The sequence below is a fragment of the Papilio polytes genome, unplaced genomic scaffold (assembly GCF_000836215.1).
Source record: "Papilio polytes unplaced genomic scaffold, Ppol_1.0 DF822178.1, whole genome shotgun sequence".
NCBI classification, from domain to species: Eukaryota; Metazoa; Arthropoda; class Insecta; order Lepidoptera; family Papilionidae; genus Papilio; species Papilio polytes.
Window position 1 is genome coordinate 331,230 of NW_013527026.1, and position 26,255 is coordinate 357,484.

A 26,255-nucleotide genomic window follows, 5' to 3' on the forward strand; every position below is an offset into this window, starting at 1 on the left:
GAAGTTAGTCTGAAAGAAGAAAGAAGAGGCGTACTTAGTTTTGTTTTTTAATTTTCTTATAATTCCACGCAGACGGAGACTCGGACTAAAGCAAGTTATGTTATAAATGATGTTTTTGTAGAGATATACAGAAATGGTTTTGTTCAATGATAATAAGGAAAGAATTTGCATTAGACAGAAAAGAATACTTACATAATAGGTTTGAGGCTATAACTTTTTTTTTCTCTACAATTGCCAAGTCTAAATATTGCTGTAAAACGAGCTTAATTCTTCATCAAGCTATTTCCAGCGCAATGTATTGCATACAATTAAAAAGAAAATATAAACACGTCAAATTGGACGAGAAACTTTTATGACGCATTGTTTTAATACTCTCCAATGTTGAAATATGACGCTGAAAATGGCTGGAAATAACTTTTCTTATAACTTTAATTACAAATAAGCTACTTAATGAGAACGGTTAGCCAATCGATTGCTTAAACCACCGACGTCAATCCTTTTGTTACCAAAATACTTTTCACCGTAAACTTTTCGAAGTTTCCTAATTAATCCCTTCCAATTTCCAATCAACTCGTTCCAATTTCAAAACCGTGGACGTAAGTTAAATTGCTAATCATTTCTGGCAATCGAAATTATAAGAAAAATATTCCATTTATACCTGATTTCATGCTTAAAAATAATGTATAAGTCTAAGGAAAACAGCGAAAGTAGGTGACTTGCGTAAGCCAGCTAGGTCTCACACTGACTTATAAATGATCTAGATATACACCTTTTGTACTTTAAAAAGATGCCCGCAGGCCAGGAGAAAGCGCAAAATGTGCGCATGTCCAGTAAACGTTCTATGTCCCATTAACCTAGAAGTGAGACATTGGCACAATCCCCAATCCGTGAAAGTTAAACCCCTGAAGAATGGGGAGATACTTTCTATCTTGTATCTATTTAAATTAGGTCAAACTTTAAGTTGACTTCATCTTGAGAATAGATAAACTCCAAATATTTTGCGCGTGTTTGTTTTGAACTTTGTGACACTTCTTGCATGGTATTAGCTATTTTTAAACGATAGCACTCATTAACAATTCTGGTCCTCCATGTCAATGAGGAATTCTAAAAAAATTCGGATTCTACGTAACTTTGTTTTCCTCACAATATTTATGTAACTTTAGATATTTAAAGAGAGTATTCTTTTAAAATAAAATAATTTTACTAAAAGTATTCATATATCTATTTTATACTAAAACCACAACGACAAAATGTGTATTTGTTCGTATGCCCCTATAGTGAACCACAATTTTGTATTTCGCATTACCTACCTTTCGCCCCACTGCATAAATGAACATGGTCTAAATTCACTCATTTAAATAAGTTGTTAAATTACTAACGTTTTTAAATCCCAAAGGTCCATTCGCGACCTCTATCAGCTGACCTTTTACGACTCTAGTCCTAAACAGAGGTCACAAATTACATATTAAATGCGTAGCTAAAATTACATTCAAGGACAGTTAACATAAGCGGATCAATAAATACCACAACAAGTTGTCGAAACAAAGTAGGTACAAAGTTTAAATAAGTAGTAACTACAAACTACAACTATTGAATTTGACAATTACATTCAAACTTGAATAGTAATAGATATGTTCATCAGGAAAATGTCGAGCTAAAAACAATCAAACGCCAAAAAACATGGTATCGATGAAGCGAATTTTATAACCTAAAATATTGACGTAAACGACCAGACTGAAAGTGCTGTGAATTCTAAATGAAAGCATGAAATTGTCATTACGTCCCTTGCATGAAGTTCAAATTAAAAAATCAATACCGCTACACTACAAGTTACCTACAGTCGATGGTAATGGTAGTTCGAACTTAACTTAGTTTTATTTACACTTAACTTCATACTTAAGAACGCGTAAGGTTATGCAGTTATAACATTTTCCTTTCATAAAACACTGAACTAAACCGAAAACACTTCTTTCTAACCTCAAAAAAGTCTGTTACAATGAAGGACAAAATGACTTATTTCGGACGTATCAGTTTTGTAATCACTATCATATAAATTGGAATATTGAAAATTGATTGAAAGATATTCCCAATAGGAATCTATTGACCGGTTATTGAACCGTCGTCTTGTAAGTTGATCTGTGTCGTTACAGCCTGTCTACGAACAGATCAAGGTCAGTTTAAATGTATGTTTCCACTGGTGAAACACGACAAAAATTATCTCAGTTTTTAGAAAGAATGAAAGAGTTGACTATATGTCCCTAAAGTGGGGTTTATCTACATTTACGTTTGTTTTTTTTTTTCATTAAAAACGAGTTTAAGTATCGAAGGAGTACAATTTCAAGTGTAATCATTATAAACAGAAGTAATGTAAAAGACTTATTACTTTTAAAGTATCTCATCGCAACTATTGGCCGATTATCTAAAAAAAATCAACAACGTAACAGAATCGGGCTCGTGTAAAGCTAGTTTCACAGTAAGTCAAGCCAGTAGACAGAGCAGTAGACAGTGCGGTCCGGCTATGGTTTAAACGCACACTTTCTGTTAAAACAGTACTATTATACGGACTTGTACGGTCAAACAATTGCTGTACTGCATTATATATTACTCTACCTTATGGTTCTGCCCACGTGTGAATAAAGAGCGGAGGCTGCGTTTCAGTCTCGTAAAGGTCAACGACCGTGATCGCTCGCTCCCGGTAACCGAGCGACGCAAATGATGCCTACAATTTGCTATTCTGAATATTGCATTACTTTTCTTTTTGCCTCTGGTTGATATTCAATTTTATAATATCTATCTTATCTTGTATCTATACTTAATCAGTGTTTATACTCTTTGAAAAATAAATGTATCGGATTTAAAAATCAAGGTTTCTAACTGCTTATTGTATACGTCAATTTTCAAATTAAAATTGTAGGTTTTTTATATATTAAGTTTAACTTTTGGTGTTCCAACCATTAATGGTTATAGGCTAAAAAGTAAAAAGCATTTTACTTCTCCTGTACGTCTAGTATGTGCAGTATAGAGCAACTTTGCAATAAATAGAGTATTGAAATAGAGAGCCATGACCCTAAAAACGATGCAGATCGCTGTGCTAATTTCTTACAGTCGATAACAATATCCCGCTCTGCCATCCATATATCCGCTCTTTGTGCTAGATAATTACAGCAAACGCAGTCCTTTTTGTGTGTTTTAATGCAAATAAGTGCATATATGTATAAACCCTTAGTGACATTCGTATTTGGTTAGTTATACATGAAAAAAATCTAGTTTTTTTAATGTAATAGCGTTACTGCACGGAGATAGTTCAAGAAAACAAATTAAATTTGTTCTACAAATGTATAACACACTTTATAATATTGGTTACAAGGTATATTCAGGTTTACTTATTTCCCGTCCCTAATGAGACGTGTCCGATAAGATCGGAGAAGGGGAACTGTCAAAGACATCGAGCACTTTGTCACGACGTCTTGTTAATTTAAATCACGTTTACTTCGATAAAAGTGAAGATGTTACTTTGCACTTTTTTGGTATTGTTTTTGTAACTAAATTAAAAATTAAATGAGTTTGCTCTAAGCTCTTCCTATCCTTTCTATTTAAAGAACTTTAAGCCGAGAGTTAGGGTCTGTTCCACCACTGCATGATAGAGGCTAAGAAAGGTTAATAATGACGTCACTGTCAGACAAGGGAATAAAATCCGATATTTCCATCATATTTTACACGTTGGATTTATATCAGACAATTTAAAATTTGATGGGACAGACCTTTAGTCTGGTATTTTGAATGTGTCGATGATCACCTCGGTATTCATGATATTTGTTTGGTCTCTTAATATCAATAGAGATAGGTACTGAGAATCTTGCTTCTAAATCTTCATTAAAAGTGACGTCACACTCTTCAGGTGCTGTTATAAAATAAATTGAGAAAAAAGTTAAACAGATAGCCTTGTTGGAAAAACTGTAGTCGTGCAAAAATCTGTTTGATAAACACTGCACGTGGACAATGGAATGTTTGATACTGGATTTTGTACACACAATTGTGCCCTCTCAATGTAAAGTATAACATCCAAACTGTCAGCTCAGACTACCATTAATAGCGTCTCTACATGTTACTAACGAAAATCGTTAAAAATTTATTTAACGTCGTTTAAATTATTTTTATCGTATTTTTTTAATGTTATAGTCATACCAGACTTGCGACTTTGTAACTAATTTGTTGGAAGAATGCAGGTTGTTGCCTTTGACAGCAGCTATTTAAAAAAAAACAATTCTAAACAGACGCGTGACTCGGTCAAACAAAGAGAGACCTTTGCACCCCGCGCACGTGTGCGCAGTCACTCAAGTGCTCTTTGTTTGCCTCCTAGCAATTGGTTTGTCGGCTAGTTCTCGTTTATTTACCGCATTTGACATACATTTTATATATTGACAAATGGTACTAGCGTTTGGTGAACAAATTGTTCTGGCAGATTAAGTAGTAATGTCTAAGTTACAAGCTGCCAGAAAAACAGTAAGAGAATTTATAGAATTTTATCGAATGAAAATTGTGCGTTTACTAGAGAAGAAAGCAGAATGTTTATAGATTACGAGACATGCGTCGCGTCGCGTCAATTCTCGTCAAAGGCGACGATCAGAGCAATTGGATCGTAACCGCAAATTAACTGGCATAGCATGATGCAATTTACAGATTGAACAAACCACGCTATTCGTATTGTATGATTGACATCGTTTTCAATGGCCTGTTTCGTCATCGCTGATGTTATTTGTTACTTTAGACATGAACAAAAGGCTGAAAAATGATGCAGGATAAATAGAATAGTGAATGTATGTAATTTTAGGCTTGTGCTAGTGGCGAGCACGTTTTCAGATGATGCCGGGTGGGTCTGATACAAACGGGGAAAAGAGTGCAAATGGTTTTTTGCCCTACATTAACCCTGCTGCTCGCGTTTTACACCATCACATACTGTTTCGCTATAACCTAAGATTATGTTTTACGGATAATTTAATAAACCCAGTTATGAAATCAAATAGAGCAACCATACTAATGTAATAAATGTGATTGTTTAGATGGATGGATGTTTGTTAGAGTTCATAGCCTAAACGCATGAACGGATTTCGATGAAATTTGGTATAGACGTAGAGGATAGCCTGGCAGAACAAATACACTTTCATTTTTTTAATTCCACGTGGATGGAGTCGCGGGCAAAAGTTAGCATTTTTATCAGTAGCAGTATTTATATTTGTTGTTATATCCTTGTTGACTAATCTGACACTTCCGCATAGTATCACTATACTTCATTTATGTGTTTCAAATAAGAACCTTGATACAACTGTATATAGTTCCTTTTGCTACAATTTTATGTTAGTAAGAGAACAAAGTCTCATTTGTCGGAATGTTTGTTTATTACGTGTAATCGTAGTATATATGAAACTGATTGGAGAGCAATATTCACATAATATTTCTGACATTTAAGTCCAAAATCCATATTACTTTTATTAGTAGTTACAAACTTTAACTATGTTACCGTTTTAATTTGTTTTAATCCAGGCACGTTCTGAAACCCTTAACTGTTTTCTGCCATTTTATGTCCTACAGTCTAACGATTAAAAGGTTTTATCCCCATTAACCTCTTTATATCGACTTAACCTCAATATCTGATGATTATTGGTAATCGAAGAGGCATCAAGAGACGAGAGATTCGATGTGTACAGAGCTCTGCGGGCCGTGTGTCAATTGTAGAGCAATTGGCGTCATTTAACATTAGTTAGCAGCAATAAAATCAATTGAAACGCGCGGCTGGGGCATCTAGTGATGTTCTTATTCGATACGAGGATAAATAAATCGATAAATAAATTCTTTGATGATCACCTCGTTATTCCTGCACGCGTCGCCGCTCGTTGGCTTTATTGTAAAAAAAATACATTCATAATTATTTTTCGAAATTCGAAAAGGTAACTAGATATATGTATAAGTATTTATAACAGCAGTTAGAATCTAGGAGCATACCCAGGATTTGAGATTGTCTTTATTCCCGTTTAATTTTAATACAATAAACAATATTTGTTCACATCACTACCAACATATTTTAAGAAATACCAACAACATTTTATAGTAAGAACGGCCGAGTTTAAGTTCGACCACCTAGTTTCTAAACAACGCGTAATCGTAAACTTATGCTTAGAATAGATTTTAAATAAACCTATCAGTACTTTTACTTAAATCAAAGCCTGGTAACCAATAAATCATCTAAACTGGCTTCTTTTGTGAGATATGTAAGTAATCAGTATTTTAAAAAGAGAACATTCACGTTTTTTTGTGACTGAATGGCCACTGTTTGCCTTGAAGAGGCATTTACAGATTCACCGGGCTTGAGGTGGCCGAGCGCAGATGGCGCTTAGCCTAAACCTCGTGAACATTCACGTGTACTAAAAAACCTAAACTACATAAATGACCTAAAAACAATATCCCTAAATCAGCCCATTAGCTCGATGTAGAGAAATTCCAAGAAAATTGATAAGAAATTTGCTAATCAAATTAGCATTGACATCATCACTGAGTCCAGTTATTCTCCACACGTCTCTCGTTCGGACAAAGAACTCTGAGTGCATATAATTTGGCAGTAACTGTAAGTTTTAAGGGTTTCCTTTTTTGATAATCGACTTCTACTGCTATCTTTATCTTCCTCTTGAAATTAACAGATACAACAATATTGAAGCAGTGGAATCTCACGAAAGAGTTCGGTCACAAATCTGTTTAAAGTCGCTTTTTACTTAAGTTAACTTACTTAATACTGCACTTATTAATCTTAAAACATTAAAGATATAAGAATGAACTATGCGTAGTCGCTAGTAATTGTTGTGAAGTAGACGCAGTTAATTAAATTAAATGCAAATTTTAAACTTTTATAAAGATCAAAATATTGATACGAGAATACGTAAAATTAGTAAGAACTAAGTAAACACTTAGTTATAGATATGATAAGTCAATACATTAAATTAAATTGCCTGCGTTGCATATTATTATGTCGCTGCAATCACATTCTGTATGACATCTGGCAAAACATTATTACTCATATTTATCTGTAATTATTGCTATAATAAATTGTATTATTAAGTGAATTGATAACATTGTATCGCTTTTTTGACCGACTTCACAAAAGAAGGAGGTACTCAATTCGTCGATATGTTTTTTTTTTTTTATGTGTGTTACGGCATAGCTCCGCCGCTAGTGGACCGATTTGGATAATTCCTCTTTTATCCGAAAGGTAATGCTTGCAGGTGGGTCCCATTTTTAACAAAACTGCATATGCGGATGTACTTGAGATTTAATACAATTAACCAATACGACTTAGGGTCCTTCAAGAAGAGAGCCCATTTTCGTCAAAGGCCGGCATCGCTTCTGTAGTTCCTCTGGTGTTGCGGATGTCTATGGGCGTCGTTGAACACCTCGGTGTTCTCGCCGCTCGTTTGCCCCCTTTTATTAAAAAGTGCTATGTTTGAATTTCGACCATTGAACCTTTAGTGAAATTAAATTTGTTATTTGAAACTATTAAAGATGGTTTACGATTCATTCGAGTTAAATCTCAATCTGAGAGTTTAATCATTTTTTAATTTAAACGACCTCATGACATGATAATGGTATATAAAAACATATAATTTGCTGCAACCTTGAGATGAACAAAGCGAGCTCGTTGCTCCACGGATGTCATTATAATCTAGAAATAATGACGGTTGAAGATGCGAGATATTCCAAGAGTCATTCGATTCAAAACATCTTTTCTATATTGTATATTATGGTATTTTACAGGATAAATAGTAAAATAGCAGCTGGCGTTCAAACTTAAATGATCTGTTCCTCATAACAATGAATATACGCAATAATTCGTCTGTTTTTTTATGTAGACTTACATTGTAGCCATAGGCGAGACTAGAGGCGGCTGCTTCTGTTTATAGAATACTAGCTTTAGCCCACGACTCCGTCCGCGTGGAATTAAAAAAAAAAACAAAAGTGAGAAGCCTATGTGTTCTTTCAGACTATCCTCCACATCTAAACCAAATTTCATCGAAATCCGTTCAGCCGTTTAGGCTACAAACTCTAACAAAAATCCATCCATCTAAACTTACACATTTATAATATTAGTAAAATAAAAAATGTATAAAACCACCTTTAATAAGACCATATTAATGGTAGTATACAAGATAGCAGATAATTCATTACGATACCTATATAAAGTATAATAGTAATTTAATTGTGTCGTGGAAAACTACACAGATATACTATACCGGTCGGTAACAGATGTCAATAATAAAATTATTCCATCTCAAAAACTGCATATAAAATAATGTATATTTCCTTGGTCTTAAAATCTCTTCAAAACTCTTGAAAGTGTTTTTGCGTGTAAAAGAGTACACATGCTCGACAATACCAAAATACGTCCCCTAAAATAAGCCCTTGGTAACCCCCACATTACGCATAGCAACGCACTTACATTACGGTTACCATTAAATTTCGAAAATACAGGATTTCCTTTAGTCACTAATTTCCACTTGCAACACACGTGTATAGAAGGAAAATTAGATGCATGAAAAATATTTTCTTATAGATTTTGCCGAAAAATTCTGTTATTTACGCACACTCTTTTACTACTTTAATTAGACACTAATCCAAGAAACATTACAAGTAAAAATAAGCACAAATAATTTTTAAGTACAATATTTTTAATATAAAAAAATTAAACAATACACTTTGTAAGTTGAATTAATTGTTCATTTAATGAATCCCGAGAATTAATTTCCCGCCATAACAGTAAACATGGCGACCGTAAGGTAAGTGCATCCTGCACCGTGCGGGTGAGTACGGGTGTACCGAGTGCACCTGCACTCAATGCACTCAATTCCATTGTTCAGTTTGATTCATCCAGTCCTGCTATACCGCACTTACATACATTCCAGTTTAATTAAAACTGCAATCGTAATTTAATCGTCGTGTTAATTTATTTTTCCATGATTAGTAAACTCATTTACATTATTGATTCTAAGGGCCTGTCCCACCACTGGCTGATACAGGTTCAGATAGCTTAAAATGACGTCACTGTCAAATAAGGGAACAAAATCCGATATTGCCATTAAATATTTTACACGTTTGATTGTCATCAGACAATTTACAATTTGGTAGGACAGGCCATAAAAGTATTTTAGTCGTAGACCGTTTTTAAAAGTCTAGTTTCGGAGAACTATTGCATTGATTTTTCACTTTATTACCTCTGAAGTCTAACTTACCAGAGAAAGTAAATAAATTACAATAGAGAATATGTTTTTGTTTTAATATATTATGTAAATTTACCACAGATTATTCATGAAGTAGATACTGAAGCCGGAAATTAGGATAAAAATGATAAGGCAATTTGTTTGGTATGACGTCACGTGTCATAATAACCTAAATAATACATTAAATATCATGTTTATATTTGAACAGACGCTGACAAGCGATAAGGTTATGGTTGTAGTTACCAATTTTATTTCACAATAATTTACATTAGTACTCTATATACAGGACCTTTTAGGAAATACATTTTAGCAATTCAACGTAATAAAGACCTTTACTAAATAACTCCTTTGTTTAAGGTCCTTTGTGTGCAAGTGACCGCGAAGGCCATTAACGTCTTTTATCTTGTTGACAAGTATTTTATTTGTCCATCTTAGTTAAATATGAACACGTTATCATTGTAACATTAAACCATAAACTTAGTGTTGAATATTTAAAAAAATATGTCGACAGTCGACGCAGCCCGTCTACACGGTGTACAGGTGTGAATAACCAACCCACTTGTCTCTTTGTTCGTTGGACAAAGAACTTACAACACGCATGGTGTTGGGAAATTTAATTCTGCCTTTAATTTAAGTTTTAAATTAAACTTACCTCTTAGCCTAATGCTTAAACAATATATCAGTATATTCATCATTATATAGGCAGGTTCACCAAGCTGATCAACGACGCCATAGACATCCTAATTACTAGAGGAACTACAGATGCGATGCTAGGAACATAAAGTACCTCACTTGTGGCTTGTAAGTTATTACAGTAATAGTGGTTCTACTTTGATTATGCACTAAAATCAATGAATTTAAAGTCTCATAAAAGAAAATTTTATTGACTTCTTAGGTCTCTTAGTCCTCCACAATGTTACAAGCATGTAAGATTTAAATATAAAAAACATAAAAGTAGTTTGCCTTCCCTCTTTCCTTTCTGTATTTAATTACCACTCAATAAATGATTTATCTTATGGCCTTTAAGTAATTTATAAAAAGTTATTTATACGTATTTCCTTACTTTTAATATCACATCGTATAAATAGAGGTAAATTGGCTTAGCGTTACCAACCTTGTCACAAAATTGACGTCATTACGAGTTACATCATGGCTGGTAACATTGAAATAGCAATTATACAGTGTTAGTTATTTATGCATAGGTGTTGCCAGCCGCTAGATCTAGGCAGCTACTGACATAATCTCATTTGTAGTAGTTTTATATCTGTTTAACATTTTTGAAGTCTAGCGACAAGTAGAAATAACCTTCTGTGATTTTTCACAACACCAGGTTTTTCTCGTACAAGATATAACCTCGAAATGTCTTTCTGCTCATCAACTGTTAGGAATTTGATGTGTTCAAAATCATTTACAAATGTGAAAACTTAAACTAAAGGAAACCTAAACTTGAGCGATAATAACTTAACCCTAGCAGACATGCAACTGCTTTAAGTTCTAGCTTAACGCTTTTAAGGTTTTACTTTAATTTTCAATAGACTTAGTCGTCCCTTACATTGCTAAGATTACAAATAACCTCTCTAGCTAGATATAATACAAAGGCGCCGCAACAGTGGAAACCTAAACTAATTTTATATTCAAGTTAAAATACGAAAACATATAAAAATTCACAGTCATTTCGTGCAAGACAGACATTTGAACCAACTATTTACTAAGGAAAATATATCTAATTGTTGAAAACATTCCCAAATAACTCATCTAATTGTTTCCAACATTTAAGCTTCAATTAGTGCCACCTAAGTGTATAAATGTCTCATAACTTTTCTGTCACATACATAACCTTGCCGATAATTAAAACTATGGACTATGTTACTTAGTGATAACGTAGCTTTCTAATGGCTAAAGAATTTTCGAATTTGACTCAGTAGGTAGCCTATATAACGCAATCTTTTACCTTTTTATAATTACTAGACATTATATATATTAAATTTTAAAGTATACTCTCTTAATTACTTGCGTTGTCGGCATTATACGCGTTTACTTAATAACTATGTTTGTTTATCGATTAATTTTCAGCTTTATGAAAGGTTGAATTTCAGAAAATAACTTAACAAAGCTCATTACAGCTAATTTGAACGCGCCGACACGCAACCGTTTATGAGGGTTGCCACGTTAAATTTATAATACAAAGTTTGTTTTTTACATCATCACATGGGAAACACGAGTAAGCTGTAGGTTCATGATAGTTACGATGCTTACGTTTCACCTTCAACATTTAGATATTTTTTCTAGCAAAGCCAAGAAAGTAAACATAGCAGTTATGGTTACGTAGAAACTTTGTATTCAAACAATACTAGTAGTATTGGATAACAATGACCTTTACAGACAAGGGAGCAACCCTGAGTCACAATAAATATCAGTAATTAAAAATTGTATTTTCATTGAGCACCAGTTCATGTCAAACAATAATCCGCCTCATACGATACTTTCACGTAATGAAGGTATGAAAAGAGAAGCCATACTAAACCCGGTAACAATAACTTCTTTTTCACAAACCATCTATCCGCACACGACTACAATGCATAGGTCGTGGGAACTATTTAATAGTTCTTAACATCAGGCGCGCGACTAGCTGATTAGTGGAAAAAGGGTGTAAACTTCGAATGGCATCACGCAGCTGGGACTAACGACAAACCAAAGTGTTGCCAAACGCAACATCACGACGTCACAAGAGTCGCGCATGCTTGTGTTGTAAGCCCGCGAGTGCAGCCGCACCGAGAACGCACTGAGACCGACCCTACATTCACCGCGTGCTTGGCGTATGGCACAAGTTAGATAGGACAAGAGGGTTGAAGAACAATTTTTGTTACTAATTGAATATAGTAAAATAGAAATTAAAAAGAAATAGTTTACACAATTGATAAAATGAAACAATTATAAGAAATTGGAGGTTAGCGTTTAAGTAACCGAAAAATTAACACTTCATAGTCTTTATTTTTATCAAAAGTATCAACTTCAAGACAGGATCTGCTCAAGGTTTTTTTTAAATTGTATTTTGTTTTCATCGCTCAATGCGTGTCACTTGGACAGTTCGCGACATCAGATGAGTAACTGGCATTGTCTGCGAAAGGCCTGACCCGGCGGAACACATCCGCTGTGATGCCGCGGATTACTGTCGCCTACAAATGTGTTGAATATTATAGCGCCAAAATGAATCACTATAAATGTGTCACGTAGTTTTAATTCTCACCGAACCAAAACTAAAAGGTGAATGGAATTGCCAATCTATTTGTTACGCTTTCACAAATAAATCACGTAACGAATGAATGATATTATAGGTTTATCAAGATTAGATTTAGTTTATTTGCCAAGTTTTATTTATACAATATGGTAACATCAAGAAAAATTCACATAAGTAATGAGGTGATCATAATTATGGATTGAAATTATTATCTCAAAATATATATTTGTATTGGATATAAAAATTAAATTCAGTTACGCTATAAACTCATTCACTTCAAGTATCAAATCCAATTCTATACGAAACACATTACGTGAAAATTGCTATTATTTATGTGTAGGTGCGGTTCCCAATGACAGAGTCAGTAAAAACCACTTTTGTTTTTGAGTTGAAATAACAATTTTTCTTCGTCAATTGAACATTTCCAAACTTATTTCTCTACATTAAAATTAAGATAAACACATGTGTCTAATGAATTTTAATTTTTCGCTATTTTATAAGTACTTAAACCTTAAGTAAGGTAAAACAGACGTAATCCAAACCAAACATTGAATTTTTGTCAAAGTACTAAACATAAAATGGCATATTAGGAGTATTACTTATCCTATAGGAATTCTAAATATGTAATAAGGAATAGCATTCCATGCGCACATACCACATACTTTAGATATAACATAAGTTTTACGAATTATTCCCGTATAGAGAAAGCTAGCTCTCAACAAGAATATATTCTAGTAGGCAACGTATTAATTCATTTTAGAACCTAATTAGCATCTGATTTCCTTGGCCACTTTTTACAAATAAAAACTGTCGTGGAAGTGTTGTTATCCTCTGTAATGCAAATGATAAAAAACGAACCTTAGTTTGCCAATTATGGAGCTAATTTAGTTAATCAAGAGAATTAATTATTATGTAGTCAGAGTTGTAAGTTGATTTTTTTACACACGTACTTGAGAAGGTGATTATTGCAAATATTATATTTGAACCGAACCGATTTATTATTTCGATATGGCAACACTGAATCTTTAACAAAAATCAGCTTCCTTACTTAATAAAAATTACAATCGTTTAAGTACTTTAATATTTCATGTTTCTTATAAAAGATGAATACTTGAATATTTGGCCAATTTTAGTCACATGTAGAAAGCAACATTTCCTGGAAAACTATCTTCGTGAATGCTCCTATTTTTTCTCTCATGTTGGCTAATGTGCTATTGGCACTTCTGTTTTGATGTTACCTTATGTTGAATAATTACACAGGAATTGGCAGATGAAAAAAAGTTTAATTTTTTATCCTGAGGAAATGTACGATAAATGATCTCACATTTTCTTTCACGGCAGATGTTGGAGTTTAAGACCTAGAAAAATAGATTTAAAAATATCGATTGCCTAATATAAAGTTGAAAACTTGCAGTTGAAGTTCAAATTATATTGATTTTCAAAATTAAATAACTTATTACGGTTATTTCTTGTATCATATTTTCCTCTTTTATCACAGAATTAGAAATAAAAAAAAAATATATCGACATTTCCTGGAGTTCAAAATACTTGGGTAAAATATGTCATTAGTGTGGCAACATTTTAAAAAGAAAGTGAAGTGAAAGAAATGAATTTACGAGAATAGGTCGCAAGTCGCATAGATTTTTGGTTGATTTCCTTTTCACTTTACTTTCGTATCCTCAGTAAGATCTAATAAACTCGCGTTAATTTGTGTTTCCGATTATACTTTGATTCAACGAAATTAGGTACTGGATTTCCGAAAACAGGATAAGTACGAGAGTACACAGCATCTTATTGATTTTCTTTCCTTGCATATGCTTTCAACCAATACGAAGTGGAGCTAACGTTTCGGGCAAAACTGTCTTCTTATTAGAATACTTTCTTAGTATTTCATTATTTAAACCTTTCGGATTTTAACCTTATTTGGTGTTAACGCTGTATTCAGTAAAAATGATGACCAATATCGACTGCGGAAACATGAATCTACCAACGCAAAATGGTAGTAAATTACAACCCTGCAACAATGAATCGAAGACGAACTTAATTGTTAACTATTTGCCACAAACCATGACCCAAGAAGAGATCCGGTCATTATTCTCTAGTGTTGGGGAGGTCGAGAGTTGTAAATTGATTAGAGACAAAGTAACTGTGTTTCCGGACCACATTCTCAACGGGCAGAGTCTAGGCTACGCGTTCGTCAACTATCACAAGGCAGAAGACGCCGAGAAAGCTGTTAACACCCTGAATGGTCTTCGACTGCAGAATAAAGTAATAAAAGTCTCTTACGCCCGCCCTAGTTCCGACGCAATCAAAGGTGCCAATCTCTACGTGTCCGGCTTGCCCAAACATATGACCCAGCAAGACCTGGAGAAGCTCTTCTGCCCGTATGGATCGATCATCAGCTCCAGGATTCTTCATGAGAACGTAAGTGTCGGTCATTTATTACAAGGAGGTATGGAAGATCAGGGGCTCCAGGGACCATCACGAGGTGTGGCATTCATCCGATATGACCAGCGCTGTGAAGCAGAGGCAGCTATACGTGAGTTGAATGGCACCATTCCACCGGGAGGCACTGGCCCAATGACTGTTAAATGTGCAAACAATCCCAGCAATCAGAACAAAGGATTAGCGCCATTAGCAGCCTATCTGACTCCCAATTCCACTCGTAGATTTGTTGGCCCTGCAGGGAAGGCACTCCTTGCTATAAATAAAGGTCTGCAGAGATTCTCCCCATTGGCTGATCCCCTTATCCAAGGCAATGCTCTCGGAGGTTCAGGTTGGTGCATCTTTGTGTACAATATCGGAGCTGATACTGAAGAGAGTACTCTTTGGCAGCTCTTCGGCCCATTCGGTGCCGTCCAGTGTGTTAAAATAATAAGAGATCCCACCACTAACAAGTGTAAGGGTTACGGTTTTGTTACCATGACCAACTATGATGAGGCGGTCGTTGCTATCCAGTCCCTGAATGGATATTCCCTGAATGGCCAGGTGCTGCAGGTCAGCTTCAAAACGAACAAGAGTAAATCCTAAACTCATCAAATTCTAGTCAATAAATTGTAGCTAATGCGAAAATGTTGATCATTTCTCTGTCATGATTGTTTGTCACAGGAAACTGACTATTGACTAGGAAATATTGTGACACAAATCATGACATGACACCGAATTGTAAACAGTGTTCATACAAGAAAAGTACAAACCATCTACCGCAGGTTAAGTTTCATGATTCACTATAAAATATAAGCAAAAAGGAAAGTCCCACTTATTGATGGATTCAGTTTAATTAACAATGTATCCATTTACATACTGGTATTGGATAAGTTGTATATTTTCATTTTAAATAGCTAGCCAAACCTTTTTGTTACAAAATCAAAGTCATCTGAGATGCTAAAATAACTTATAAATTGTCCAATAAGAAATAAGAATACCATGTTTAAAAAGATTTGCTCCTGTAACTCGGGAAATATTTTTCTCAAAAAATGTACTGATTCAATTTAGCATAGATAGAAAGTTTTTTTTTATTTTAAATTTGCTAAATCTTAGTTTTATGTGTGACTATACCAGATGAGTCTATAATTTAGTAAAAAGATAATTTATTATTTTAGTTTTAAAATAGACCTAATTATTTCTTTATATCTAATGACTCTTAAATACATACCTACAGTGGTTTAATTAATGATGACATCTAGTTAAATACCAGAGTAATTCTTAACACAAATTTAATATTATAAATATTAAGAAATTTAGAGAAATTTTGGACTATGTCACAATAATTAGATCCTGAGCAATATACTGTTTATGAGGATTGACAGTGCAATATTAAAGATTTTACTGTAAGTAAAAATATATTAAAAAGAAGAGTTTATTATATGTATTTAACAGTGCAATTATGTAATACAGTTGATTATTTTGAAAATGAAACCAGCAATATTATAATTATACAAGAAAAATATATAAACAATATTCATTGTATCTGAATACTACCAAAGATGACAGAAAATATGACTGATTTAATAATTACATTAAATATTCATATGACAAATACCACTCTGATAAGTTTCACCTATGTTGTACTTTACATGTGACTAAAATCTCTTATAATCCATGACTTTAATTGTTAAGGAAATCTAATTTAAATGCACAAAATCATAATTTAAGATGATTAATTTAATCTTTTAATTATAAATTCATACATGTTACAATTCTGATTTTTATTGTGAAAAAATATCTCAAATTATGTTTATAATTTCAATTCCTACTTTTGTTTACCCTTCCTTAATTTTTATATCATGTCCAAATGTTCAAAATCCAATTACATTTTAATAATAATTTTTAATCCATATTAAAAGACATTTAAATTTTCTTTGTTAACATAAGTAGGAATTGACTTTAATATTTGACTTTTTGACGTAACCGAATAAGGAATCTGAATCGAAATTATAAAAAAAGGACCACAAATGACTGCAGTTAGTTGATCAACATTTTAAAAGGAAATTTTTGTATTGTCTTGAATATGTATTGGGGGAATGTGTTAATGTGTATGTCAAGTAAATTTGCATTAATGTTAGTCTCAAAGGTTTTCTCGTTTAGTGGCTGAGGGCGGAGTGCTTACTGCACTCAAATGGAACTGCTCTCGAAGCAGTAACAGAAGCATGATTTAAATTTGTCTTTTGTGAAATGATATTTGTCTCTTAATTTGATTGTGTAATCGCTATTTATTATTACATTTAAGTAATGTATGATTAATAATTTATTGTCATAATAGTGAATAGATTTATAGTAGATTTCATTTGATGTTATTATTAATATATATTGATTATTAGTGTAAGTTTGTGACTTAGTTTGGTGAATTGTTTACTCTGTAAAACAACATCCGTATGATTTATCTTGGTATTGAGTAGTTTCAGTATCTCAATAGTTAAATTATTCATAGATGAATGCATATCATGTCCCCGAGAGTGCACAGTTGGTTCAGCAACAGTCTTGTTAAACGCATTTTGATTAAGTGATTTAATTTCTATACTGCTAAGGATAAATGATTCATTAAAGTTAATTATTTATTTAAAGTACTTAACTACACGGAACTAGTCAGTTTTAATTTTTGCGCGACATAAAATTTTAAGTACCTACTTATAAGTATTTAAAAAAAACTGTGTTCTTTATTTAAATGTAGTTTAGAATTTGATTTAAAAAATTTGTTGGTGTGGTGTTTCGTTAACTTAAGAATAGTGTACCTTTGCAAGCACACAGCAACAACGCAAGTGGTGTGCTTAAAAACTAGTCACAGGTAAAAGATACCTCGAAGTAATATAGTCTGAGGAATTGTTGTGAATCTTTTGGGCGCGTCTGTGGCATAGAAACTTACGTGGAGGGAATCTCAGTGTGTTTTTTTTCTTTATTATGTCCTAAGTAGTAGTAAATCCGCCTCCAGTTCACAGTTCCTCGTAGCCAATTTAGCGGAGTCTTAAGTTTTATTTGGAGCCCTAATCTACCGCTCAAAGGATTTCCAGCACGTCTACGATAATCTGTGTTGTGTCGTCCGTCACTTGAAATTCACACTAACCAAGGAACATTTAGCCAGAGCGGTTGTTAATGCTATCTAAAAATGAGAAGAAATTGTTTCTATAAGCATTGGAGCAAATTAAAAGGATTTGATATCTTCAATATTTTATCAGACCACCGCATGGATAGATTTTTTTGTAATTCTTGAAGTTTGTTCATTTGATTAAAAAAAAATCTCAATTATAGATAGCTTTAGCAACTTATACCTGTCCCGTTTAATTTTATTTTGTCTGTAATATTTCGTGGTATTTTATTTGTGTTTAGCGTAGTTTCAGTTAATTTGTAAACTAATAATTTTCAGTTTTTTTTTTCGTCTAGTGTTTATTTATTGTATAACAATTATTTAACAAATTTAGTTTTGTTTTTTGGTTTATTTTAATTTGAGGGCAGGTTCGGGTATTGTAAGGTTTGGCCTAGTGTGTAACTAGAGATGTAAGACAGAGTACAAATCGCCGATAACGTATTAAAAAAAATGTTTGGCTTACATTTAATTTTTTGAAATGTCAACGAATGTAATCTGATGTAGGGAATATTGATATAGACATTAAATATCGACATTAGCAATAATATTTAAATATTCTTTTATTTAAACCTTCAATTGCCAAGCCTCCTTTGTACCATAAAACCTTTATTTTAGTTGTAAGCTTACTAAAGATAGATAAAGTTAATTGAAATTAAGTGAAACGTGTGAAATTCTATATTATGTAGGCATTAACACACGAGTCAATATGAAGTCGGGTAGAATTTCGTGTACAATTTTTTGTCCTCACTCCGAGACGAGACAGCTTGGCGACGACGCGTCGGGGAGTTTTGCTGTGTCGTAAAGTGTTTCCTTTCAACCTAGACAATAACAAACAAAGGCAAATATTTAGAAATATGTCTAGGTAAAAAAATAACATTGCGAAAAATGTTTAACTGTATTCTTAGCTCGAATTTAACAATTCCAATCAGTTCCAAATGTGGTATACTCGTTATGAGTTACTTAAACTATAGCTTAGTGTAGATTTTCCTTGCTAAATTAAAAACTAGCTTCAGTTCTTAATAACTAAGAATTGCTCTATGATAACTTTCTAAGAATATGATATCTTCACGATTGAGATATAAAAATTCAAAATTTGATATGACCATGCCACCAGTCTGCCCGCACAAGTGAACGAGTATAGCAACGGGCTAACGGGCGGCCTTCGAATAGAAAGTTCATTATAACTCTCTCTTGATGGTTAAAACGCGCGGCCATTGACAAGATGTTTTCGCGAAACGGAATTATATTAAAGGCAAATTATTCTGATGACGGAATTTATTACGTAATTATTAATTGAGAAATTTTGCGCACAGGATGTATCATTTCAAAAAGAAACTACAAAAGATTGAAGAATTCTGTGGTAAATTTTAATGAGATATTAAGGATGTCAAAATAATGTAAGCAAGTTATTGATTTTGAAAGAAACTTGATTATCAAACGCTCGCGTTTATTTTGCGTCTATTATGAAATATGTATTTGTACCAACTTGGTGTGTAAAACAAATATCTAGCTTCGCCCCAATTGTGTTTCGTTCGTGACTATGAGTGATTCAGCGTTAATGTATGTATAAAAAGCAAGGGTTAATAATAAATTAATGTGTTTGGTAACATACGAGTCGATTTTGTTTCAAGGATAGAGGTCTTAAATTTCTATATGTGTACTGATGGCAAAGAGGTTGATTCAACCTTTAATAAAAGTGGTAACGATTACATTAACTTGCTAAATCTAGATAATGATGGTACTTTATCAAAAGAAATCCGAGTTTATAGCAGATTATTTTTAGACTGGAAACCATTTCTTTAGATCTCGTCTCAAAACCCTCTTGAACTCTGACATTCAGAGCTATCTGAGTAGACTCAATTTGCGGATGAATGGAAAGCGATTTCCTCGGAATAATCGGGCAACAGTTGGATGCGTGTTAGCTTTTCAAGAGATTTTGTTCCTATTTACTATTTTTAGGATGCCCTTACATGGCCCTGCATTTACGTATTTCGTTTTAGCTATTGTAGTTTGGATTAAACATTACTTCTTACTAATATCATAAATGCGAAAGTTTAGATGGATGGATGTTTGTTAGAACTTGTAGCCTAAACTGATGAATAGGTTTTGATGAAATTTGGTGTAGATGTAGAGGATAGTCTGGAAAAACACTTAGGCTACTCACTTTTTTTATTTTAAATCCACACGGAAGTCGCGGGCGAAAGCTAGTTATAGTAAAGCAATCACTACCTAATCAGATGTTTCTTTCGGGTTTATAAAATATTTTAGAAAAAGGAATGAATCTGACGAATTGGAATAGGAAAGACATTCGTAAACTCGATTGCGTAGGATATTTTGAACGGTCACATTTATTAAAGTAGCAGTTTAGTCGAGGGGTGCGGAAAGTCATGTTCACCCTAAATAAAGTTCAATGACCCCTTCCCGCGATGATCAAACTGGATATGGACCAGATACTAGGGGATACTATAAATGAAGGGCGAAAAATTGTTTGTCCCTGTTTTTTTTAAGTTATTATTTAAAAATATTCGCTTAACATTGTTCTATGTATGAAGTTTCAGTAAATATCAGTTGTGTGTGTTTCAAAAAGCTTTTTTTTTATTTTTTACACATTATTTCATACATCTTTTTAAGAAGTTAATCATCCCTGTACTCATTTTAATGTAAATTGCAATAATACTTTTACAATAATAGAAGTGAAATACCAAATTGATACGAAATGTTAAGTTAAACGAGGGGTTGAAATAAAACAAGGCATCGATCTTTCTGCCCCAGATTTGCATTTCCCACTCACAGCGACACACTACCTATTTACTTGGGTCTTTGATTTAGTTTATTACTTCATTTGTTTTAGATTATACTATGTATATGTTTCAAAAATATTAAAGTTTTGTGACAAGTTTCCCAGAATTACAAAATTCCAGTCTAATTAAAATACTTTATTAATCCAGAAGGCAATGTAAATAGATGATTTGTTTCTAGAATGGCTATCAGGATATGGTTTGTAGGACCAGTGCAAGATAGGTGATTCAAAGCGGATAAATGTTTATCCACTTATAATAATCCAAGAAATAGAAATGAGAACTTTTAGAAAGATTAATTAAAGTTACTATTTATCCTAATCACCCACATAATTAAAGACACAGTAAAATCACAGCAATAGTATCAGTGCAGGACCACATATGCATGTGTAAAATACAAATAGTATTTGTTTTTTTTTTTCAAAAAAATGTTCATTTTTATGATCGAAGGATCGACTTCAACCTTTTAAATAAGACATGATATAGCAACCCTGTCAAGGTCAACGATGACGTTTGATCGTTTTATGTATATCTGTCAATGTCAACTAATTGTTGCAAAATTGCATTTGCTTTTGCAAATAACTTTAACAAGTATAAATGGATAAAAAATCACTGCTCCAAAGTGAAATAAATGATTTTATAAAGGAAAACTGTCAGGGGTATTTTTTACTAAAGTGACATGAGAACTATACACAAGACTGTATCTCGTGTTTTAGAGTAGCAGTGTAATAAATCAACTATACGAGTAATTGTTTATAAATATTCATATTTAATCCAAACTATGGAGTCTTTATCAAAACAGGAATTAATTTCGACAATAACAAAACAAGCGGACCAAATTAAAAGATATGAAGCCAGACTTAGAGGTAATATAAACAATTTATTTCTGAATTCATTTCTATCATACTACCATATGTTCTGAATTTCCATCTAAAATATAATTTCCACTTAGTTCAATATTTGATTAATATTTACATTTACAAAAGATAACTTTACCAGTAACCAAGCATCAAGTAGGATTCTATTGCTGTTCAAATGGTATTTCAAAAACAATTATTTTTTCAGATGTCGTTGCTGCATACAAAGGTCTTGTTAAAGAAAAAGAGGCCTTAGAAATCAGTTTGAAAGCTTTAAGTAAAGAAGATAATGCTAGTGGACAAGGTATTGGTTCTCTGTATTTATTGTATTTGTGAATATTTTTTCACTATTTTAACTAGCTTATCCTACAGTACAGTAGTAGATTTGAAGCTATAACCATGCAACTGTTAATAATACTATACTACTTTTAACCAATAGGCTACTGGCAATTTATTTATGCAACAGAAGTTATTGTGGCCTCTATTGAATAGTAGCTACTCATAACATCTTCATTGTTGTCACCTTGAATAAGTTATATTGTTAAATAAGATATGCATAATTCATGTCCCTTACATATTTTCCTCAGATTCAGAAAATTCTGTGTCAACCCTAATGCAATCACTTGCCACATTGACTGCTGAGAAGTCACGCATGGAGGAGGCTTTTCAAGCAGACAAGAAAGTTACGAGAGAAAAGGTAACATAAATCATTGTCCTAAAAGAAAAAAAAAATTAAGTTATCCACAGTTATGTTAAAGACTAGTAATTGCCCATGACTTGATCAGTGCATTAAAAAATATACTTAAAATGTAAAAGTACTTATCCCTCAGGAACCTAACATTTTGTAGGGATGAATTGGAACCCATGTTTTACTCCAGATCTTGTTTTATATCTGTGACAAATTTCAATAAGATATGTTGAACCATTGCAGAGTTATCAAGTAAACAAGGCAAAAATTAATGTATCCCACAAGAACTATGACTATTTCTGGGATCAAAAGTAGCGTATGTGTTCTTCCAGACTATCCTCTTCATGTATGCCAAATTTGAGATCTGTTCAGCAGTTTAGGTTACAAACTCTAACAACATCCATCCAAACTTTTACATTTATAATATTAGTAAGAGTAAGACAAATGTAATCTATACTTCAATACTCATAATATAAAGAGGAAAGATTTGTATTTTTGTATGTATTGAAATAACTCAAAAACTACTGAGCGGATTTTGAAAATTCTTTCACCGTTAGAAAGGTAAGTTATCTGTGAGTAACATAGGCTATATTTTTTCGGGCGAAGTCGCGAGCAACAGCTTGTCGTAAAATATTAAATATTAATCTGATAAATTTAATAATTTCAGTATGAAAATATGTTAGCGTCAATGAGAGAAGAAACGAAAACTTTAGTTCAGCAGCATCTTGCTGAAGTTAGCAATTTAAAAGCTAAAATAGCTTACGAAATCCAGGAGCGAGAGAACGAGAGAGCAGATCATGCCGCTATGATGAAGTAAATGTTAATATTATGTTTAAAAAAGGTATTTATAATAGAAAGTTTTTGACATAATTCATCTCATGTGCAGAGAGCTGCATGTGAAATTGACATCAGAAAGAAAAACTAAGGAGAAATTAGAGGACAAAGTGGTTAACACCACAGAAGCACAGGGTAAGTAAATTGGGGAATGGGACACATAGGTAGGGAAAATATTCTTTTTCTCTGTGTCGTATTCTTTGTTTATTATCGCTAGATGATGCAAGACAGATAGCTGTGAATTTTTGGGCAAATTGCAATGGTCGCCCATTTACATTGGTCACCTTATAATTAAAAAATTGTAGAAATGAAAATTTGATATTTCTTTATCTAAAATTGGTGTTTCTATCGTCTAGATTGATGTAATACTTAAGAGCGATATGGAGACCAACAAATCTGTAGATATATGAATGTATAAGTGGGATGTGCTGTGGGCCCTGCCTACCCGCCGCGGTGCAGTGGTGAGCAATGTGCGCGCAGCGTCGCAGGCGGAGCTGGAGAAGCGCGTGCGGGACCTGAGCAGCAGCCTGCAGGCGTCGCAGCGGCGGCTGCAGCGCGCGGAGGCCCGCACCGTGGAGACGCCGGCGCTGCTGGTGCGCCTGCAGCAGAAGCTGGCGCTGCTGGAGCAGTCGCACTCCATCGCCATCAGGGAGGTGAGGGTACCTCGGGGGCTTACAGCAACCACTTGTTGACTCCAAGAGTGGCTGGTTATTTTTAATCTTTATCCTTAGTTCATAAAAAGGGTAGAGTCCACTTTAACATCTTCGCACTTTAGGACATGCAATACCACCACCGCACAGAACACGGGAGTGAAGTGAAATGAAGAGTGGAGAGGGCTAATTTTAGTCCATTTTTCTTTCCACTACTTCTTAAGATAAGGATAGGAAGGAAAAGTGGATTTGATAGCGTAGGAGACGCATGCAAAGAAGAAATTTATATTTATATAGTTCTTATATGAACTTTTGGATTATAAACATAGTGAGTTTGATGTTTTAAGTCAGTATGTATCTGTAGCATTTGTATTTATATTATGTACGTTTTTTATGTTTATTCAACATGTGGGTGTTCTTGTGAATGTTTGATAAAATGAAATAATTATTTCATGTATTTAATGTATAAATAAATATCCTCTTTATGCGCGTCTCCTCCTCCGTCGATTAAGGGTAGACAAATGAACAATTGAGGCTGTCTATGAGTAGCAGTCGTTTCGTCATCTCGCCAGAGTCAGGTGGCAGGTATTCAAAACGGTTTGAAGTTAGAAATGACAACTTTGATTGTAGGAACAAATAAAAGCGAAGCGCGCAGAAGAATCTGCGAGAAAGATCTGCGCCCGTCAAGAGGAGAGAGTGGCGCTGCTAGAAGGAAAGCTAGCGGAGTTGTCACAGACCATAGGAGAGTACGACGTGAGGCGGAGGAGGGACCAGCAGACCATACAGCAGCTGAAGGAATCCCTCAATGGCAGTCTTCTGGATAAGATGGCCACAAGGCGCGGTATGTTAACTTGATTTCTTAATTATACAAAATTATATCTGTTATGATTATATTAAAGATGCAAGTAACTATGTTTACGAAATAACTAGTTGAAATCCGACTTAAAGGACCATTTTCACTGTTTACAGATACTATTTCAGATTGATACAGTCAAATTATCGTCCTATCGTAGAAATTTACTTAAATGTAATGTAACACACACATACCACACAAATGGACGACATTCCGTATCAAAGAGCGGAATGTCGACCAAAAAAAAGGATCAGCGATACACTTGACACCTTTTTGATCAAATTAGGATATAAAAACGTATATTTGTTAACTTATATGAAGGTACATAATATTTCAGATGAAGCTCAACAAAAAAGTGAGACAGACAATGAGAAGTTAGCGGATACAGAATATCTACAGACATTGATTGACAAAATTCATATATTAAAAAAAGAATTAAATTCTGAAAACATCAAACTAGGTAACCCAGTAGATATAACTACTGTATTCAAAGTGGACGGTTACGATAACATACATGACAAATGTAGGGAAGAATTGGAGAAATTGAAGCTAGAGTTTGAGAATTATAAAACGCAGAATATGCAGAGAAGTAGAGATGACGAAGTGAGTGAGATTGATGTTCTGAAGACGGAGATAATGGTGCTGAAGGAGAAGGTGGACACGTACAAGCTGATGTGGGAAGAAGAGAAGCAGGATAAAGAGGATACACTGAAGTTGTATGAGGAGGTAACTTGAACAAATTATTTTTAACTAAAATAATGTAGAAATTCCGTTTTTTTGTGTTTTTAAAAAAGGTTCACTAGTGCCGGAGATATTTCGTAATGCCGCATTGAGTACCTCCTTTTGGGAGTTAAAAAACTACACGGAATTACTTCACCTTGATGTTTGCCTTCTGTGGTCTTGGTATTGCGAGTCCGTACTTAATTACGAAGTTTAAAGGGCTCTACCGTTATATTTATGACTGACTTGACAAAAAAAAGGAGGTACTTAATTCGTCTGTGTATATTTTTTTTCGATTTCTTATGTATGTTACGGTATAACTTCACTAATGGACTGATTTTAGTCATTCAATTTTTATCCGAAAGGTATTGCTTGCAACTGGGTCACATATTTGTTTGATTTTTGGAGTCTAGACTAGTAGTTAAACAGTTTATCTCAAATCGCGTGACGAAATTGGGGGTCATTTTTGCTTTATTAGTCTTTTTTACGGTCTGTCCTCGGCGGTTTTTCCAAACCAATACGACTTAGGATCCTTCAAGAAGTGAGCCTATCATTTCCTAAAGGCCGGCAACGCTTCTGTAGTTCCTCTGGTGTTGCGGATGTCAATGGGCGTCGTTGACCACCGCGGTGTTTTCGCCGCTCGTTTGCCCCCTTTTATTATAAAAAAAATATTTATTTTGTGTTACTGGATAACTCCGTCCCTGGACTGGTTTTGAGTATATTTTTTGTAGAAATTAGAGCGCGAGAGGTCGTGTGGTGCGGCGGCGCTGTGCGAG

The 26,255-nt window shown here is 33.8% G+C and overlaps 2 protein-coding genes across 2 annotated transcripts in view; both read left to right on the forward strand.

Annotated features, from left to right (window-relative positions):
• The first annotated feature begins 14,078 nt into the window (after nucleotides 1-14,078).
• LOC106106682 (ELAV-like protein 1) lies at nucleotides 14,079-17,613 on the forward strand. The gene is given in 3 exon segments (XM_013287305.1): nucleotides 14,079-14,839; nucleotides 14,842-14,887; nucleotides 14,889-17,613. Coding segments are annotated over 3 exon segments (1,077 nt in total). The 5' UTR covers nucleotides 14,079-14,448; the 3' UTR covers nucleotides 15,529-17,613.
• A 3,789-nt stretch (nucleotides 17,614-21,402) lies between these two features.
• LOC106106379 (GRIP and coiled-coil domain-containing protein 1) overlaps nucleotides 21,403-26,255 on the forward strand; it is a 7,152-nt gene continuing 2,299 nt past the window's right edge. The window contains exons 1-9 of the mRNA XM_013286956.1: nucleotides 21,403-21,743; nucleotides 21,943-22,038; nucleotides 22,322-22,431; nucleotides 23,090-23,235; nucleotides 23,309-23,391; nucleotides 23,716-23,909; nucleotides 24,537-24,747; nucleotides 25,097-25,485; nucleotides 26,211-26,250. Of these exons, the coding sequence (XP_013142410.1) occupies nucleotides 21,659-21,743; nucleotides 21,943-22,038; nucleotides 22,322-22,431; nucleotides 23,090-23,235; nucleotides 23,309-23,391; nucleotides 23,716-23,909; nucleotides 24,537-24,747; nucleotides 25,097-25,485; nucleotides 26,211-26,250 (1,354 nt within the window). The 5' untranslated portion in view covers nucleotides 21,403-21,658. The remainder of the gene's footprint in view (nucleotides 21,744-21,942; nucleotides 22,039-22,321; nucleotides 22,432-23,089; nucleotides 23,236-23,308; nucleotides 23,392-23,715; nucleotides 23,910-24,536; nucleotides 24,748-25,096; nucleotides 25,486-26,210; nucleotides 26,251-26,255) is intronic.